We start from the raw sequence: 20,953 nt of genomic DNA on the forward strand, positions 1-20,953 counted from the left end.
AGTGACAGGTTCAACTGCATCACACCAGAAGCAACTTCTAGAAATCTAATTCTCTTTTAATTTGGACTTGCCCAAACTTACTGCAGTAAGGCCTAACTGCTGCCCACAATAGAAAAGTGCAATTTAATAAAAAACAAAATCTCACTTTTTTGAAGAGCAAGAGTAGTCAACATCTGCCACAGCCTTTCTTTACAAAGACAGATGGACACAAGGCTACCTAATCAGAACTGGTTGTGTAGAGATTGTATTTTGTAGTGACTTGGTGCCCAGGGGAAATAAAAAGCTCCCACTGACATTGGTAGCCATTTGATAAGCCATTTGTTTGAGCTGCTACATGTAAAATACAGAACAGCACATTTTGGAACCTCTTACTGTTTTATTGCTATCAAAATGAATGTAATCCTTTTTATGTAACCAGTCCTTGGATTCACCTTTCATTCCTGGAGCACTGGGATGGTCCCTGCAAGAGCAGGATACAGCTGTGATTTACCAATACTTTGAGACATTTATGTCACTCTAAGATACAGTCATCCCTCAGGTTCTAAATATTTCCCTTCACTGATGATGGTATATACATATATAAATATACACATAAGCACATAGATATGTATATATTTGTATATATGACATGTGTATGTGTTTCTGTATATGATAAATATAAATGATATCTGAATCTATATTTTAGTTTTATATATATATTTAAATATACATTAAAATATTTTTTTATATTGCCACACCTACTCAGCCCAAAAACATCTGCAAACCTGTAATATGCATCTCCCTGGAAAAAGGATGAGTTCCCTAAAAGGCTTAAACTTTATAAAGATCAATCCAGAGTTAACCTTCCTGCTACAGGATATACAGAGATGGTGCATGAGAAGTGAATTGATTTTCCTCATTGAAATCTAGCAATCAAGCCCTGCCAAGTGCTGAGCTTCACTGGAAAAAGATCTTCATACAGCACCACGCAGAACCTTTTAATAGCCAGGACCAGAACTGTGCTGACAGCTGTGAGGCAGGATTTCCTCTGCTGCTGGACACTGGAACCAAGAGCAAGCAGTGGGTAATTCAAATACTAAACTCTACATTCACAGTTCTGCCTAACCTTTTATTTATAAATGTGTTATTATAATTAGTGCTAAACTTCCAATGAGCTCGAAGGTACAAGAATCTTATACCTGACAGAGTTATTAAACACAGCAGTTCATAAATAGAAAAACCAAAATGTACTATTTAGAAACACACAGGTACGCATATCTAACCGTATCTGTTGGTACATCCACAGATATCTCCATTTATTTTATATGTACGCGTGTGTATACATATCCATATATACCTGCTGTTCTGACACATATTATGTTGGCTATAATCTTATGATTTAGTAACATTATCTCCCTTTTACTCTCTCTGCTTTTCTTACACTCTGAAGTGGAAAATTCTTCTACTAAAAACATTTACAACACTTTCAATTTGCATTGCACTGCACAAGTTCAAGGCCCAACCCTGCAAATATTTAGTCATGCAAGTAACCTATTCTTGTAAAGCCTTCCAGTGAGGACTAATAGATCACTCATACAACCATGATTTCAATGGAAATGGGCTGATTTCACTGGAGGCAGCAGTTCATTATCTTTTAAATAGCCAGAAGTTCCCCTGACCTCCATCCACAGCCACTGCATCCAGTTCCACTGCACCGCCAGATTAACCCTTCATTATAACGTGATTCTGCACTACAAAACTATCATATAACCTCTCTGCATAGTATGTTTGGAAAAGCTTGACTTGAATTCATTAGGCCCACCTGTATAATTCTGCTTTCTTAGGTACTCCAGCCGTATCACTGTGCACTTTATCATGGTGACCTTCAAAATAAGCTTGGAGTCTACCAGCAGCTACATAGTCCTAGTAAAAAAGCAACTCTTTCCAAACTACGTTGTTCCAAATTTCACCTTAAACAATATAAAACATCCGTGTTTCGTGTCTACTACCTAGAATGAGAGGTTCAGCTGAGTGTGACAAAAATAACAACTCCTTTAAAATTAGTCCAGAGTCAATATTAGTATTAGCAGAGTGCCTGTGAGAACTAGTTCTTGTCAAGTTTTTCATGGCCATCACAGAAATGAAAAATTGTTATGGCAGTTACATGCACAGGGCACCAATCTGGACCGTCAGATGACTGTGTTGGCATAAAAATCAATGAAAAAGACCTTTAAAAACCCAAGCTTGTATATCTGACACAGACATTTCATAAACCATGGCCACAACATTTCTACAAGCAGGCTAGCTCACATCTGAGTCTACCAATGCTCTTTGTGTCTGCGTGGCGAGCAGAAGGCCAGAGGAGCCAGCCCTGGTGTGCCCTTCCACAGGTCATCTCCTTGGCTAACCACCACAGCCCTACAGGACACAATAGAAAGAACAGAATATATTTCAGTTAGAAGGGACCTACAATGACCATCTGGTCCAACTGCTTGACCAGTTCAGGGCTGACCAAGTTAAAGCATGTTATTAAGGGCATCGTCCAAATGCCTCTTAAACACTGATGGGCTTGTGGCATCAACCACTTCTCTAGGAAGCCTTTTCCAGTGTCTGACCACCCTCTCAGTAAAGAAATACTTCCTAATATACAGGCTAAACCTTTCCTGGCACAGCTTTGAACCATTCCCATGTGTCCTATCACTGCATACTAGGGAGAAGAGGTTTACCTAACTACCCCACAGTTGGGGAGCAGGTGAGGAGTAAAAGAGAAGCTCGAAAACACACACGCTTTCCCTTGCAATCCTGCTCTGGTCATAACTAATTTCCAAGCCAGGATATTCACAGGGTGAAGTGGCCTTGTTCACTCATTGTCGCTCCTATGAAAAAAGGCAAGCAGCAAGGGAGAACATGACCATACCCACAGCATCCCATGGTGACCAATGATCCCTCCCAAGCTGCTGCATAGAAGGAGCGTTGCTGGGCTCCCCTGACGGAAACTGGAAGAGTTCGTAAGTCATTAGTTGCCATAAAGGATGCAGAAATTCAAACCAGAGTCTTCTGGAATTATTTACATGGCACATAAAACTGAGAAGCAATCATAAAAATCATTCAACAAATTATTTGGATTAGTTTTATGAATTCTGCTTGCACAAGGATGGACGATACAGCCCTTTTAAACTTATGTGATGGTACATGCCTTATGGAATGTTCCTGCCAACAGTTTTGCAAGTTGAACACCCTCTGCCATCCCACACAATTCAATGGGAAAACCCGTTATTTTCCAACTTTAGCATCAAGACATACAGCTCACCTTCCATTACATGAACAGTTAGAGTTGGTTTGCAATTGTATCAGCTCTGTGCTTCCAGCAGCTCTGGAGTTCCTGTTAACAGATCTTTTCTTCACTCTTGCAAGTGCGGGATAACATCTGGGCCTTTGGGGAAGCAGTCTCGCAATAAAGAAGCACTTTGTGTAATTCTTCTTCCCTTGCCAAACCGCATCTGTCTGCTCTCTCTGCCCTTCTCCACTCCACCCCGACCTCCTTGAGGCTGTGGGGACATCCCTTAGCAGCAGCAAGCTGTCTCCACCGACCCATCAGTAGGTGGCACTGCCTGCTTTTTTCTCTCCACCCACATTAATGTCCAGTGCTGACACCCTGTATCGACCACCACTAACAATTTCGAAGGATGCACAAGTGACTTAAAAGCTTCATCTCCACAAGGTGCATCTACAGGAATGCCAAGCAGTGAAGTGGAGTGACTGGGAAAAAGTCATAGCTCCATCTCTGCTCCCCAAGCTGGCCGTTTTACCAGAGGAACGAGGTGGCGAGCGAGCAGCTCAAACCTCTCCTGCTACCTCACCAGGATATGGCAGGCTCATCTGCCTAGGACCTGAAGTTCCTCTGATCATAACACCAGTTGAACAGACAGTGTCAGCCCGGTCTTGCACCGTGTGTGGTGGTCTCATTCATCTCTTGTCAACCTGTTCCAAGAGCAAATCAACTGAGCTACTTCAGAAAAGCATTAGAAAAAAAAAAAAAAAAAAAGAAATCAGTCTAAAAGGACCCTCCTACTTGCAGCAATCCCCCACAGATGACTGCATGTGGAGTGCATGGTCAGACCCCAGACAGCCCCAGCCCAGAAGGCTAATTCTCATTAGATGTTTGGTTTAGAAATATTTGCTCTCAAGAGCTGTGAACCTCGTCTGCCCCGTCCAAAATTCCAAACGACAAGTTCTCCACGTAGTCATCCACCAGCTGGTATCAGCAATCGCAGCACTCTTCTCAGGACAGCAGTTCCCCAAGTTGTCATGGTCAAACTCCAGCCAACTGCAGATCAAAGCCTATTGCTGGGAATCCTGCACCATTGCCACCACAAAGGGGATTCAATGTCTGCCCACTGGCAACAGGGAAGAGGTCCCTGAGTAGCTGATTCCACCATGGCTTGATCCAGCCCTTCCCCCCTCCTTCCAGTGAAAACAACAGTGGATTCATGCAAGAAGGATGGGGAAGAACCAGACCTTCAAGAGTCCATACACTAGCTATGCAAATGTATTTGCACTGGAAATTAATTGTATATTGACTTTCTTCAGACTTGGAAAGACTGTCTGCTTCCACTCAGAATAAACAAACTGCATTACAAAGCTTTATTATTTTAATTCTCACATTAAAATTAAACTGCCCTACCCTGCTGGCTATTCATATGTATAGGGAAACCATCAGGGTAAAATGTCTGTTAATTATCACATGTAAAGAAAATAAAATCTTATTTAAAAATACCGTGACCGGCTAGCACATCTTGAGTCTACTGAACTTGTCACAGCAAGTGTTGTATTATTTTCGGTACTATTTTTTATTCAATGCATTTTCTAAGTGATAAACAGTCATGACTACAGTGAGAATATTTAAAACAAATCAATAAAAAATATACTAGTGCTAACTGAACCAATTCATACATAAACTGCTTTGACTTCATAACTTGGATGGTGACTTTTTGAGTGTTGATGCCATCCCAATATTTCATCTGCATGTTTTAACTTTACACTAAAGCTTAATAAGCCAAATGAAACGGCCTTATCTGGGCAGTCAGCAAACCACTGGTTCTATTAGCAGCTGGTGTCTTCCACTGGCTTCAGACAAAGCCAATCCTTTTCCTCGAGTTTTTGTGTTTGTTTTTAAGAAAGCAGTAGCTCCTTCTTAAATGAATCATTGTGAACTCACACTGGAAGTGCTGATAAACAGCTGTCACAGAAATAAGCATACACTTTTCAAAACATCTGCAGTTTCAAACATTCCGTCCTTTCCCTTCAGCTTCAGCAATGCAAAGAAAGAATTCCTCCAAAGAACGGCTTATGCCCATGAATGGCAACACTCTTAATTCTGATACTCCAGGGCTATAATTACATTATTACAGTAAATCAAACATTGCCTTTGTGTCTTTACAATCGCGTTCATTGTTTGAAATGAGCTGCAAATGGTTTGATTTTGTTTTCTTCCTCAAAGACTGGCAGGGAGGAATTAAAGCACACTAAATCATCTTCCCCGCTGAAATGCACGGAAAGCCGGGATTCAGACAGCACCATTTGAACTTTACAAGAAAAGAAACCGCAGCACGGAGAGAAAGGAAAAGATCAGGCACCGCATTTGACACAGAGCGACTGCAAAGTAATTAGCGGGCCGCTAAATCCTCTGTTACAATAAATCAGTGACCCAGTTCCCCCTCTCTTCCCCAGTGCCCTTCATTATAAAATCAACTTTAATGAACTACCCCTCTCCTTCCCACTCCAGAGCAAATATATTTCCACCGCAGTCTGCACCTGCACTTCTCAGTGGCCCCGGGAGCCGCGGCAAGCGGCTGCAGGGCTGGGAGGTTGCCCCAGACTAGGGGGGCAAAGGAGGCGACGGCCCAGCACTGGCACTCCAGCAGGCATGCAAGTGATAGGCAGCAGATGGCAATAAAAATAGGAGGGCAAGCTGACTCCGCCACAGCCCTGGCTAATGCAAAACCACTGTCCCTCTTGTCGGTTTTCCACGTTTCTTTTGATAGACTTGATTTGCCACATCTGCCAGAGCTGACACATCTGGCTCCTTCCCCAGGCAGAGGGCACAGTGGATATGTCAACATGTTGTCTGAATACAGTGGTACCTTCTGGAAAGAGCTCTTTTCCTCTCTATCATATATTGTACAATAAACAAGTATTTTAAAAGGATGGCTAACAAAAAAAAAAAAAAGGCTGATTTTGACAAGAGACAGGCCAGAATGGGAACTGCTGAGACAGTAAAGAACAAGCCTGTTATCTTACAAACTACACTTCAGGCTGTCAGCTGCCAGAGATTTACAGGAAAACCCCCCTTCCTAGGACTGAGCCTACAAGGAACTTTATTTCCAGCAAAAGAAACTCATGAACGCGTTCACCCCGGATAGCCCCTGACCGGGGCCGGGGCTGCTCTGGAGGACAAGGCAGCCCAGGGGAGGGCGGCTGTCGCCGCCGCTCCCCTGTCCACGGCGGCCCTCCGGCGTGCGTGGATGGGTCGCCGGGTGCCGCGGCCGCTTTCCCCCGCCTCGCGGCGTGGGCAGACGGACAAAGACCTCCCGCTTGCCTCACGGAGCCCCGATTCTCCTCCAGCCCCGGACGGGCGGCTGCGGGGATCCCGCCGGCCCCAGCCGGGGTGGCAGCCCGAGGCGCTGGCAGGTGGCGGCGCGGAGGGAAAAGCATCGCTCGCCTCCCTGCCCAAAACTCTCCCGGCTGCCCCCTTCCCGCCCCGAGGTTGCTGCAGCCTGCCCACCAGCCCTGCCCTCCCCCAGCACGCCAGGCTGCCAGGAGGGTGGCATGTCCTTCCAGCTATTTATAGCAGCCGGCTCGTATTTGGATATGCCGGGAGCCACCGGGGGGAGGTAAGGACCAAAAACGAGGTAAGGAGGAAAGTCAGAAAAGCTCCCGGCCTTTGCTGGCTCTGTCAATGTTGTGTGGTGCCCGTGGCCTCTGTAGGCAATATGGGTCCTACTGCTCTGACAAGACCTGAAGCGCCTGTCAAAAGCAGGGAGAGAGGGAATGATTTTGAACTGATTTCCTCTTTCTCGGCTGCAACCCCTGGGCAATGACTTCTAAGCCCTGGGCCAGGTTCCACTGAAAGCAAGCTAAAAATCATTCTTGAGGTCAGTAGATCCTGTCTCCTTTGAGATTTTGACAGAAACATAAGCAATACATTTCACATTGGTTGCTGGTGCCCATTTTCTGCACCAGTATTATGACTCCAGCATGACACCAGCCACATATTCCTGGCCCATATGGCTGTCCCAACTGTACCTAAAGCCTGACAGGTCGATTTTTATTAGTCTCCTTTCAAGGTAGTGTCTTATCAAACGTTTATCCCTTGCACCACAGTAAGCTTGCCTTGTGTGTCCCTGGAATGAAATATGTTAAACAAAAAGGTCAGTGATGTACAGGGGCTCAGGGCTCTTCTAATCTCAGCCAGGTGGCTCTGCCAGAGGCTGATGTAGACCAAGGGGAGACAAAAGAAAACACGAAGACAAAATCAGAACAAAACTGAAAACATGTTTCTGATTTAAGTGTAATCTATTTTTAAGTGGGGTGGCATGTAAATATGAAGCCTTAATTAACATGCGGGATTTTTGCCTGTGAGAGCATTTTCCCAGCACAGAGTCTGGCTGTGTTTCTCTTCCCAGCACTCGTGGAAGCGCCTGCTCATCCTCCCACTGCTCCAGCCTCGGCTCCCCGGCTCTCCTCCACCAAGGGATACCCCACATCTTGCCTTTGCTTCCCCCTCCCGAGTCCACTTGACATCTCAAAAAGGAGTGAATTACTGCGGATCCTCCAAGGTTTGCTGCAGACGGAGTGGTGCTCCAGGCAGCTTCGTCAGCGCAGCCCACGCTGCCAGCACACTGCCCACACACACAGAAACACCGTGGCGGCTGCTGGGGGCCCTTCACAGACAACGCAACCTCCTTCCAGTTTGTTAGAGGATGAGCTATTCACAAATCAATCTCTCCAGAGCAGCCATCTACACACAAGTAACATGGGGAAGAAACACTAGTGCCTACCAAAATGACCCGCAACTTTAAAAACACACACTCCAACCTCGACCTGGCCAGTTTGTTTCCACTGAGTAAGAAAAGCAATCTCAGGGAAAAAAAAAATACCCTTCACATTTACAACTGTAGGGTGTATTTCCTGCTGTCAACTCAATCAGTAACGATGGCTGCACCCAAGCGTGAGTTTCCCAACAATAATTCATCACAACAACCGAGAAGCAAGTAACATCCTTACCAGGAGCACAGCTCTTTGTAACTTGGTAGATGTTGTTCTCCTTATGTATTATAGTTGGACCTGGCACCACAGGGGAAGGAAGGAGGTAAGGAAGGAGGTAAGGAAGGAGGGAAGGAAGGAGGGAAGGAAGGAGGGAAGGAAGGAGGGAAGGAAGGAGGGAAGGAAGGAGGGAAGGAAGGAGGGAAGGAAGGAGGGAAGGAAGGAGGGAAGGAAGGAGGGAAGGAAGGAGGGAAGGAAGGAGGGAAGGAAGGAGGGAAGGAAGGAATTTTAATATCTATTTTCTTGTGATGGATAAATCATGACTACCCTTTCTTTGAACAGTATATGAAACTGGAGAGCTTTGATCATTGGGATCTGAAGTTCTCGTGGGGGAGCTGGTACTCCTGCTGCTGCTGCTGCAGAAACACAAAACTCCCTTACTCGATTCAGTTCAAAAAGCACCTACTGTGAGACCGTCTGGTCTAACGTTCATTTTTTATTCTACTGCAACGCTCATGCTATGCGAAACGCAATAGGAATTTCCATACCAGCATTTACATCCAAATGGACCCGTTGAGATTCATGCTGATGTGTAACAGTCCTACTATGCAGCCCTTCTGGCAAGTGCCGCGGTATCGGCGCGCTGACTAACAAGACTAACACTCGGCCCGTCCCAGTTGGTTCCTCCGTGGGCTGATCCGTGTGCCAGGGCTGCCTGTGCCCAGCACGGCGCCGTCTCGGAGGCTGCGCCCGCCGACAGCCACCGCAGACGCTGCCAGGGGTGCCCCCTCTGCCTCCTTTTCTCCAGGGGTGCCCGGAGCAAGCAGCGCTTGCATTCAAGACGGCGTTTATTTCCTTACACTTGGGGAATGCTTTTGAATCTCCAAGCTCTTCCTCAGCCCCCTCCCTCACCTCAGAATTAATTTTGTCTACGAGGAAGAGCAATGAATAAGCAGCTGCCAGGCCGGCCATGGCGGGAGGACGCCGGTGAGCTCAGCCCCGCACCGGGCGGCAAGGGAATGAGCCGCACCCCGCACCTTTCCCCGGCCCTGGCCCCGGGTCCGGCGCACCCCGCTGGGGCGAAGCACTTGTCGGCGGGGGGTGAGCACCGCTGATGTTGCGCGGACGCCGGCGGAAAGCGCCCATCAACGCGCCTCCAGCCTTCCCCGCGGACCCGGGATGAGGAGAGGAGATGAGGAGCCACCGTGCCCGCAGGGACCTCGATGTCAGCACCACCGCCTCCCACCGCGCCTCTCCACAGGGCTGCGGCTCCCCACTGAGAAGGGGGAAAAACCTCTCGGGGCTCCGCGGCACGGCCCCAGCCCGCTCACGCTCGGGACAGCGGCGGTAACACCAACAGGTTGCCCGCAGCGGGGCCAAGAAAGCGGCGAAAAAAAACAACGCGACCCACCCGCCTCTTGCGAGATCCACGGATCCACGTACCTGCAGGACGTTGGCGTGGCGCAGCCGCTGCAGCAGGATCATCTCCTTGACGATCTTGTAGGCTGCCAGGCGGTAGCAGTCCCCCAGAGCGGAGAACTGCCGCACGCAGTGGGCGATGTCGTGCCCGCCGAAATCCACCGCCTTCAGCGCCACGGCCAGCGTGCGGTTGAGGACCGCCTTGTACACCGCCTTGGTGTACCCCGAGCCCAAGTACTGCACGCCGCTGACATTGCGGATGTCGCGGCAGCCCAGCAGCGGCGGCTCCAGCGAGAGCTCGGCCGAGGCGCCGGCCCGCGGCCCCAGCGCTCGGCCCCGCGGCCCCGGCTGCTCCGCCGAGGTGCGCGGCGGCGCCAGGTCCATCAGGCGCCGCTCCCGCGGCCGCAGTGGCCGCCGCCCCGCCGCCGCCGCCGCCGCCACAGCCCGGTGCTGCCGGTAGCGCAGCACCTCTTCGTAGCGCTCACGGATCTGCCGCGCCAGGGCGGCTCGGCCGCCGCCGCCGCCCTCCTCCTCCGGCGGGTAGAGGCGGGCGCCGGGCGTGGATGGGGGGACCCCGTCGCGGGGCGGCGGCGGCGGGTGCTCGGAGCCGGGGATGAAGAGGACGTTGAGCAGGGTGCCTAGGAGGAAGGCAAGGCAGCAGCCGGCCGCCACCGCCGTCTTCCTGCGTCTCATCGCCACTTCGCTGCCGGCTTGTCCAGCCTTTCGAGCTCCTCTTCTCTCGCCCCGGGAACCAGCTACGAGGCTTTTTCTCGTTTTTTTTTCCTTTCCCCCCCCTTTATTTTTCTCCGGCGGCAGAGCGGACCCGGGCGCTCAGCCGGAGCTCAGCCCCTTACGGCGCGCCCGCATGACACTTGCCTCCCTGCTTTTAAGGCTCTGGAGCACTTATTATTAGCGGGACGCGGAGGAGGGCGGGGGGGATCCCCGGCTCGCTACCCCCGCCGACGCGCCGTGATTGACAGCCCGGCCCTTCCCGCTGCCCGGCCGAGCAGCAGGGGGGCCTGGGAAACGTAGTCCCCCGCGGAAGCCCCACCGGCCGCCGGCGAGCCCGGGAGCCAGGACTACATCTCCCAGTCTCGGCCGAGCCCCCCGGCGGGGAAGGCGCGGGGCGGAGCGGGTAGGAATGGGGCGGAGCGGACGGGCGGGCGGACCCCCCCCGACGGCCGCCACAGCCCCGGCGCTGGGGGCGCCGCCGCCGGGGGCTGTCGGGCAGGGAGGGCCACGGGCGCTGCTGCCGGGTGAGGCGGGAGCTTCACGGCTGTGGTTCTTCCCACGCTTGTCCGCGCCGCGCGTTGAAAGTCACAGTGGCAGCGGTTTGTGCGGGATGTCCTGTCCCCGACCCTGGAAGCGGCGGGGGAGGGCACAAGCACCCACATATCCACGGCAAGGGGGGTGGTGTCTGATGGTATCCGATGCCTTTTGGCACAGCGCTGGTGCGGATAGATGCTGGGTAAGGGAGCGGAGAGAGGGGCTTGGGGTGCGTGGCACGCACACGAGACTACAGCCACAAATCACGGTCTCGGCATGGGGTAGCCCCTGCCCTGTTGGAAATGTGAATTGCAGGGGTGAGTGCTAATGACATGGTTATCCATCAAGCCCACATTACGATGCTGTTAGCAACTAATTAACAAATACAATCAGCCCGCCAAACTTCCACAAAGGAAAGACCATCAACAAGAGAAAAGCCGTAAAGAGTCAAGCGAGGCAAAGTTCACCACAATGGAAGGGGGAAATCATTTCCCATAAGGGAAAGGATCGAACCATTTAGGTAATACACATCGGACACACCGAAAAAAAAAAAAAAAAAAAACGGAAAAAAAAAGCAACGGCTTCCAGAAGCCAGCGTCTTGTGACCACCAGCGTTTCTTCCAGCGCCGACAGAAAGCGCAGCTCGGGGAGGCACAGTCCCCAGCCCCCGCCCGCTGCCGGCCGCCGGATCGCGGGAAGCGCTCGGGGACGGGAGGCAGCGGCGGGAGGAGGCGGGCGGAGGCGGCCTCTGGAGAAGATGTGAGGAATCCACCGTCTCTCTCTACCCGCAGTTTGCCTTTCTGTCGCTGCCTCCCGAAAGCCCTCCGCAGTCACCGCCAGCACGGTCCACCCGCGGCACAGCACACGGGGCGGGCAGAGCCCCGGGAACGCCGGACGGGGCGCCTCATCCCAGCGGGACTCCCGGAGCCCGGCACTAACCACCACATAAAAATAACGGGAGGGCGCGTAATCACCAATCCAAATAAAAATAACACGGGGCGGGCGGGGAGGTTGGAGGGGCGACGACAACGACTGTGCACGGCGGGACAGAAGCCTCCCAGGCGCGGCGCAGCGTGACGTCGCACGCCTCGCAGCCCCACTGCGCGTTGCCCCGCGGCTCCTCCGCACCACCCGGCGGGCCTCGCTCCGCCCGCCGGGGCGGTGCCACCTGCCCTCCCCGCCGCTGTGGGATACCACGGGCGGGGGCGGGAGAGAAGCTTGCTGTGGGTGTTGAGCAGCCGGGTGTTTATGCTTGCTGTATCCCGGGTGATTGGTGTGGGGTTTTTTTGTTTTGGTTTGGTTTGGTTTGTTTTTTTTTCTGGCGTTGTTTTGATTATTTGGGGGGGCGTGTGTTTTTTTGTTGTTTGCGTTTGGGGAAGATTTGAGGTCTTCTCTCCCCCACAATCGTTTCCATTCTTACGTAGCGGGATCAGCGTTTCACCTTTCGGCCATGCCAGCCCCTGTTCCTGCTGCGGTCAGTGGCTTCTCACGTGTGTAGAGGAGGGAGGGTTGCAGGCCGGGATAATGTTTTGCAAAGTAAGCGGGTTCATAACGCGTTTCCAAAGCTGTTGGGACACCTGCAGCCTTCCCTGGTTTGAGCGGAATTCCCCCCACTCCCGCAGGCGAGGGGAGGCTCGGGTTGCATTCCCGCGGTAGGTTTGGGAGATCTGAATGTACCGGAGCTCCCCACGGCAGAGCAGAAGGCTCCCGAGGGGACACAGTGCAATAATATCCGGTCAGTCATCTTGACTCGCACATTGCAGGTCAAGCCACCGCGGAGGGGTTCACCAGTGCGCACCTCCCCAGCTAAGCGCATCCGGCGCTCAGCAGGCGCGCAGCCCGTCATCCTGCGCGCCCTCTGGGGAAATCACAGCGATTTGCCCGTGAGCACTTGAAGCGTGCACGCTCGGCTGGATTTATGGCTTGGTTGATGCTAGCCAACACTTTCTATTACTGCACAGATAGAGTCAGAATAAAGTCGGAGCGGTTGTGCAAGCCGAGAAAGGAGGAGGCGCTGGAAACGCTACCAGCAAGCGGTGTGATCTCAGCGGAATATTTTTTACAGGCCAAACCGGGGGCGACCCGAGACCAACAGCGTCTTGGAGGAGGGAACCGGCTGCTGCGAGGGGCCGTGCCCGCCAGGGAAACGGAGCGTATCCCGGGTGATGCAGCCATCCCCGGGGGAGCTGCCGAAGGCCCTCGGCAGTGTCAGCGCTGAGAGAGGAGGAAGCTTACGTTGCCACGGTCCTCGCACGGCACCTGCACCCCCTGGATGCTTTGGGACATGTACGTCTCCCCGACCTGGAGGCACTGGCCGCTCTTCTTGCAGGACGGAAAGGAGAGGGTCTGGGGGCGGGGCAGGTCAGGCTTTGCTTGCCACTGTGAGGAGACAGTGATTTAAGAAGAGCAACCCAAAGGGCCGGAGAGCAGAGCCACTTTTCTGCCCTCCCCTTGGCCTCCTCACAGAAACGCCCCACTTCGGGCGGGGCTGCGCGTCCGCGGAGGTTGCGCGCCGTGTTGCGCAGTTTACTGGAACACAATCGGACTGCAAAACAGATGCTCTGCAACCCATTAAAGCGGGCCACCTGTTTTTCACATCATCCCCCATCTCAAAGCCGGTTTTCTTCATTATATCCATCCCGACAGATACCTTGAAATACATCACTCATTTAGATATGGGAGCCGACCTCTGGAGGACGACTTGCACGGAGCGCTTTGATGTTGAGAGACAGATTTCAAAAGGCAGAAAGCCCCTTCCATGTTTCTAATTACCCCTCGCCCGGGGCCTGCCACCGATTAGGACAGCGGTGCCGGGGCGAGGCAGGCAGGCAGCCCGGCTTTGCCCAGCCCAGCTTTGCCCGGGCCGGCTTTGCCCGGCCGGCTTGCTTTGCCCTGCCCGGCTGGGCGAGGAGGGGATGCCAGGCTCCTTAAACCACCCTGAGAGCAAAACCAGCACGGGTGCGTGAGCAAAGCAAACGACTGAAGTCAACAGCAAGCTGTGGCGAACAACAACAGTCCGTGTAGGCATGAAAAACGAGGCAAAAAGCCTTTTCTGCATCCCCACCCGCATCCCTGGCTTCCCCGGCACTGAAGGAGATTTAGGAGTAGACGGTATCTGCTCCCACAGCCAAGGCTCTTTTGCAAGACGGTGCGCTGAAAGCATTACAGACCTTGCTAACACTTTTGCTCACATGCGAGCCTTTTATCTCGGCAGCGCAGTTGGAAAAGCTGAATCACCGCAGAGAGAGTGAGGACTGAAGGGTATTTTTTTTTATATGCAACAGGCTGCTCGTTATTTGATCTTCACAGTCCCTATTTCTATCAATATTCCTAAAGCTGAGGGATCAAACAGGGAAAAATTAAAACCATGCTACCATGCTAAATAAGATTAAGATCGTGGCAATATATTGACTGCTCCTTGGGGAAATAATTTTGTTGCTGCAGGAGTCATGGCTGTCCTGGAGGTAGAGCTTGTGTTTTTCAGGAGTGGGCAAAGGGAAAGATCGATTTGGGAGTCTGCATTCAAAACCAGTCAGGAGCAATCTCAAACACCTGTGCTTCTGTTCCCCTCTGTGCTCCCAGTCTGACTGCATGGGCATCCTTCATCTATGAAGCAAATGAAATTTGCCAAGCTCAGCTCAACTATCCCTGTTTTTACACCCACAAACAGGCATCTTCAAGCAAGTCCCAATGTTTGTCTCAAGGAATTTTGACTACAGGCCTCAAAAAAGAAGTCCCACATTTTCAAGCATGGGTATCTTCAAGATCTCACTCAAAAACCACAACTGGAAACATGTTTGTGGGCGCTGGAATCCTTCAGAGCTTCTGCTGGGGAAGTTTGTTCTTCCAGAAGTACTCTGCACTCAAATCACTCCCCTTTGACACTTAGGAGTTAATATTTTTTTGAAAGGACTTCATAACCTTTTGAATTCCTGGCCACTTTTTCTGGCTGCTTATATGGCTGGGGAGCTTTTTTTGGAAAGCTCAACCTCAGCTGTGAGGCCAGAAGTCCCTTGAAAATGCAAGTCCATGTTCTGCATGGCTTTTCAGTGAGAGCTCCTCCGTGTCCAGCCTCTCCATCATTCCTTGCTGTGCCAAGGTCTTGTCAGCATTCTGGGCAGGATGGAAAGCTTCTCTTTCCTCAGGGACATGAGGCCAGTGGTGGGCCTTTGCACATGTATATTTTGTAGCCTTTTCTAAGTCTTCTTACATGGCAAAATCTTTGTAGTGCTTTTTACTTTAAACAAGATCTCTTTTTGATGTTGTTTCTTCCTTTTCTCTCAGGAAACCCACTCCCTTGTATATTTGAAACAAGCTGAGATGCAGCCAATTGTATTAGTTCAGGCTGAAACAAAAATGCATAATGAAACACTGGATGTGTGGTGTGAGTCCAAAACAAATGGTCACTAGCACAGCCAGCAAAAATCAGCAAGCACAGTCTGCAAAAAAGGAAAAAGTTTGAACTCTACCTGCGGTGCTCTGCATTTTTCCAAAGGGAAAAATGAACTTTGGGGTTTAGAGAGCTTGGGAAGAAACACTGGGGCACTGTGCCTTTTTTAATACATTTGTGAATTGTGATGATTCTTGCCTTTGTGTGTGTGTGTGAATACAGTATCTGTAACTGGGAGAAGGTGTTTTATCTCCTAACTTGTATTCTCAAAGCACAGCAGTTTGGGTTTTATGTGCCAGATGTCAGTGTGCCCTGATTTTTCAGGCAGTTGGGATTAAAGCTTCCCTATATCAGAGAGGTGTTGGAAGGATAACTCCATTAGTGCATGTGGAAATCTGGTACTGCAGTGATAAAGACCCTGTAAATATTTACACAGACAGGCGAGCTCATGGAAATTTTACATTATTAGCTTAACATCATTACAAGGAAGTAGTTAAGAAAGTCAGCGGTATATTACATTCGCTTTTATTTTTAATTAAACATTGACAACATATCTGGTAGTGCCTCAAGCCACAAGATTCAGAGGGTCACTGCTCAAAATATTTTACAATCTGCAGGGAGATATCAAGTCTCAAGCAAAGAAAAAAGTAACCTAGCTGCTATAAGAATAAATCTTGCCAGTCAGACTTTATACACTTTTGAGAGTTAATAAAATAGTGGGTAAAGAACAACCAGAGGATATAATTTATTTGGACATTCACAAACCTTTTGATAAACACCCACACAAAAAATTGTTAAGGAAACTTGGTAACCATAAAGTGAAAGGTAAAGTCCTGTCATGGATTAAAATCTGGTTATAAATTAGTATGAATAAATGGCCAATTCTGCTAGGGAAAGAGATTAATAATGAGGTGCCCTAGAGAGCAGGACTCAGACCAATATTGTTTAATGCTTTATTAATAACCTGGGGGTGAATAGTGAAGTGGCAAAAGTTGATGTCGATAGGAAAATACTTAGTTTAGGTCAGGAGCAACTTCAGAAGAATTTAATAAAATGGCAGGACCATGTGCAGAAGTATGAGGGCAGCTTGGAAAGTACCTTCAAAACCTACAGCAGTGCTTCTATGCCTCCTGGCACGTAGGCCTGTCCCACATCTCTACAAAGGTAAGGGTAAGAAAACTGAGGACAGACAGATGTTTCCAAGCATCTCAAGTATTTTTTCACTCTTCCAGTTGCTGCCCAGGTCCCCTAGTTCATTATGCCAGGATGAAAGACTGAGCTCCCATATGGCAAACCCTACTAGTTTGTGAATAAAAGCCTCACAGTCCCCTCCAGTAATGATTTAAAAAAGCTGCTCTGAGTTACCATGGCTGATGCTTCCCTGAGGACATGCCAAAGGCTCTAGGTCACCTCTCACAGGCATTTAAAAAATAATGTGTTTGGTCTGATGAGAGTGACATGGCAGCAAGCCTCAAGTCCACTTAGTCTAAGTGCTGCCTGGCACCTGGAAAAACAAAATCTGCCAGCACAGCTGGGGTGCAAATATCTATATGCAAATAATAGTCACATCATCTAGCGTGTAATGGGGTAAAAACACAGGCAGCTGCCTGAACATACTGTCACTGAGTGTTGGGGTGAGTTGTTTCCTCTGGGGCTTTTTCTTCCTACTGATTTCGCTCTTGCATTGTGGCTCTGTCTTGCTGGATCGTGTGGCTCTGGACTGTAGCATCGTGACCTGGCACAGACCTGAATTCACGTTGCAAGTGTTTTGCTTGAGCATGATATGCAGACAAACGTACTTAGCAGCAGTCTGGATGACGTTTGATGGTCTCTTTGTATAATCTCAATGCTGCCAGTCGTCTGTTCAACTGTTCCATCTTCTCCGCTGGGCCACACAAACACAGTGCAGGCTGGTGAAGGTAATGACATTCATGGAAATTCAAGTCACTGTTTTTCACAGGGATTTATTATTGCTTTGTTTTTAACCAGTGGGTCATTTCCAAGGATACTATTCTGGAAAAGAAAGCAACTCATAAAGAAAGATTTTTAAAAATCCTCTTGATATGACTTATAAAGTATTTTGAAGTACCAACCACAAAAGAAATTGGATTTAAATCCCCTCTTTCATCTGATGATTTATATTACACTGGAAATGCCCTGTGTCCCCAGCATCGGGACCCCAGAGTAGTAGGTGGGGTGCCGGAGCTGCTCACAGAGGGCTCTGTTCCCAAAGGGAATGGAATGGAGTCACACCCCGGGTGGCAATTGCCACATCCAAGTGCAAGTGGGAAATTACTTCTCTCTGACTCTGCAGCACCCAGGAGACAACCCAGGGCTCCCTCCTCTCAGCAAATCACACCACCTTGCCTTGTCCCCGTGTTTGTCATTCAATCCAAGCTCTTCATGGCTTATGGGCACTCTTTGGATTCTTACTTTTACTTTTTTTTTTCCTTCATCTGAAATGAAAAACCGTACACACGTGCACCTAATATCCATTCAGCTAATAAACAATAACTTAGTACTTCAACACAGGAGTAGTGGGTTCCAAGTGTGAATAGGCGTAATTTGTGGAGCTTTATGAATTGACATCAGATGAGAGTGTACTCAGAAGTGAAAGAACAGCTTCAGCAGCATGGGGTCGAACCACGTGTAACCAGGGGTTCTGCCAAGGATCAGGTTGGAAAAGAGCTGTTTTGCAGCATGGGGGTATATGCTGTATTTTCTGCTGAGCCTGGGGCACAATTCTCTCTTGCCATGGCTCACTGAGTTATTATGGGAAGCGAAATGTTCAGGCAACACCACGGTAACATTTGCAATTAAGTATGATACTACATAAGCATAGCACACAGTCGTGCGAATGGGAAGGTTACTGAATGGCTTGGGGTTGATGATTTAAAATTGCTATATTTTACCATTAGCACCATCACTTTCTCCATGAGTACCATCCAAAGAAAAGCTTTTGGATCTTGTTCTGAGGAATCAGGATAGGTTGGAGTCTCAGACAACCCGTGGCGCTGGGCAGCTGCAGCATTAAAGCAAAAAAGTCTAAAACTCAAGTATGCGACTTCAAACTGCTGAGGCAGAGCCCTGGCATTTCCCTGGGAGTGGCTGCCAGCAGAGAAAATGGCACTTTCTCAGCCCTGGCTTCCTCCGCCTCCTCCTCTTCTTCCTCCGGGCTTTTGAGGGCTGCAGCGACCGAGCCACTTCCAGCAGGGCAATGCTGATTCCTTTCCTCATGGCTCCCAGAACAATTAGCAAAGGCTGGCATTTTGTTAATCCAGGCATAATTAATCACCACCAGTGTTTTTATTCTAATTCTTCTGTTTCCATAGTCTCGAAGAGCTTCAGGAGCTGTGAGCTTTTATACGTTGTTGTAGAAGATGGCGATGCAGATATTTTTCCAGGCCATAAAATCCCTTGCAGCAGTAGTAGCTTTTTAGAGGGCCCGAACGATTTTGTATTAAAATCAGGATAGAAATACAACAGCCAGACGGGAGAGGCACAGAAGGATGTTTTCTGAATCTTAGTTGTTCCAGCAGCAGAGAGTAATGGAAAGTATTAGGAGCAGAGTATTTTGCACTCAGAAGACAATTTCTTGCTTGTCTACCAGTTCACAAAGACATGGCAAAGAGGAAACTCTGGATCTGTAATTTATTCCTGCACCTTTGGTTTCTACCGCCAAAGATGCTGGCAAGATAATCACAGTAGCGGTTCTTAGAGATGGGAATGTGGTACTTCCTACCCAAGACTGCATCCACAAAAGATGTCAGGTCACTTTACAGCTTTTCATTTGAATAGACAAGATGTTTGAATTGTTTCTCAGAGTCACTTAAAAAAAAAGGCATGTGAAAATGTCAGAGAATTTCCTCTCTCCCTTTCCCACCCAGATACAAAATCAAATAAAAGCAAACACATGGGACAAATATGAGCACAGCCCCCTCTGCACGTATTCTCTGTGATACACAGACTGCTTCCAGATGTATGGATTAGATCTCATCCAACTACTGCTCGAAGCTCAGCCTTAGTATATTGATCGAATACTCACCAAGTCGGAAACTTCCGGGAATACTGATGCACTTGGTGGTCAGGCTCTCACCTTCTGCTGTGACACTGGTCACTGCATCTGTTCGGTGGCTCTGTTGCCATCTCTTCATTCCAGTTAGACCATTTTCAAGCCTGCTAACATATAGATTTAAAGTCCTTGGAGTGCCATTAAAAATGAAAAGTAAAATAGGTGACCTTTTTTTTGTCTTTTGCCTGAATATTTTTGAATCAACTGTTGCTATAGTGTAGGAAATGTATAGTCTGAACAGCACGAGCAGTGAAGTAAACTCATGGTGAAAAAACACAACATCAACGCTGCAGCATGTATAAAAACGCAACTTCCTGCTAAAGACAGTGTTTAAAAGCACTTCAGGATCTGCACTCTGAAACAGTTCACAGTTTTCACACATCATGTGGATGAACATCCCATGTAACCACTTTTGGTGACTGAATATTTGTGTGTGTAGACCGCAGATGAGAATTTTCAGAGATAAATATGCCTGCAGTAATGGTAAGTACATGGGCAATAGGATGCCGCTCTGCCTGGGCAGGGCTCATGCCCTGGGCTGCAGCTGTTACGACTGTATAACATAGTGCTTGGCATTTTTGGTTGTGATTCCAATCCTGACATTCTTCAGTACTGATCTCTTACTTTTGAGTGTCATTGGTATAAGACTAGACCAAGGTTCTTGGGGCTATAAATGTAGAAGAGGCACCTTGGCATTGCAACAGCCAGCTTCATAGAGTTGTGTCACTCATAGGATTTTTATCTTCACGTTTTGCACTAGAGGAGCCAAGAGGGAGAACTGCCTGCGGATGGGGATCAGGACAACCACCAGGCCAAGAAAAGAGCTACTTAAGCTTGTCAGCAAGTATAGAGTGCAATATAGCGGTAGGTGCATAGCTTATGGCCAAAAGGAGATGCCTCTCTGCCTGCCTGAGTCAGGGCAGCCACCCCTGAGCAGGTGGTTCCTGTGGAAAATGAGAGACTGAGGCTCTGTACTGCTACCTCATGGTATAACCTGGTGGTTAGGATTGTCCTGCCATCCAGGAGACCAACACACCTGAATCCTGGTATTGTCTGGTCAGAGTTTGTCCCTTGTCCCTCACCTCTTACTGGGGTACTCTGACAAGATAGTACAAGGTGGGATTCCCTCCATCATGACTACTCATGATAGGCTGTGTATTAAAAACTTTAACAGAAATTATTCTGTAATCTGTTGGGGTTTTTTTTTGTTTGGTTGGTCGTTTTTGTTTGTTTGTCTTTTATCAGCTGCTGTGTAAGAGAATTGAGAATCATTCCCTGGTTAAATGATGAACAGAAGAAGCAGAGACACACAGCACACACATTTCCAGCAGTTGGGGCAGGTTTATCTCCTAACAACACAAAAGGTGGATTTAAAGGCCAGTCTGCTGACGTCAGCCTTAGGAAAATAAATGCAGGGACTCAGAGAGCCCGGGGAGATGCCCAGCAGGCCGGCTGAGCCCCAGGGTGGCCACAGAGTCAGGCTTTACCTGGGGGCTTGCAGCCTTGGCTACTGGAGACTGACCTGCCCAGGGGGTTTGGGCACCTCTGGGTTACAGGTTGAA

General features: G+C 49.2%; 1 protein-coding gene and 1 long non-coding RNA gene across 4 annotated transcripts in view; both read right to left on the bottom strand.

Annotated features, from left to right (window-relative positions):
* Positions 1-12,717, bottom strand: part of PKDCC (protein kinase domain containing, cytoplasmic) — a 40,682-nt gene extending 27,965 nt beyond the window's left edge. Inside the window, exon 1 of one of the 2 annotated variants that reach the window (XM_005512514.4) lies at positions 9,688-10,797. In XM_005512514.4, coding sequence (XP_005512571.2) covers positions 9,688-10,356 — 669 coding nt within the window. In that variant the 5' untranslated portion in view covers positions 10,357-10,797. Of the gene's footprint in view, positions 1-9,687 lie in introns of both variants that reach the window. The other variant, XM_065058320.1, reaches the window with a different exon arrangement.
* Positions 12,718-15,828: 3,111 nt separating this feature from the next.
* The window catches only part of LOC110366236 (uncharacterized), an 82,114-nt gene continuing 76,989 nt past the window's right edge, over positions 15,829-20,953 (bottom strand). Inside the window, exons 5-6 of one of the 2 annotated variants that reach the window (XR_010471598.1) lie at positions 19,365-19,495; positions 15,829-19,147 (exon numbers count right to left, since the gene is read on the bottom strand). This is a non-coding gene — a long non-coding RNA (uncharacterized LOC110366236). Of the gene's footprint in view, positions 19,496-20,953 lie in introns of both variants that reach the window. The other variant, XR_010471597.1, reaches the window with a different exon arrangement.

This window comes from Columba livia, chromosome 3, assembly GCF_036013475.1.
Source record: "Columba livia isolate bColLiv1 breed racing homer chromosome 3, bColLiv1.pat.W.v2, whole genome shotgun sequence".
Lineage (NCBI taxonomy): Eukaryota > Metazoa > Chordata > Aves > Columbiformes > Columbidae > Columba > Columba livia.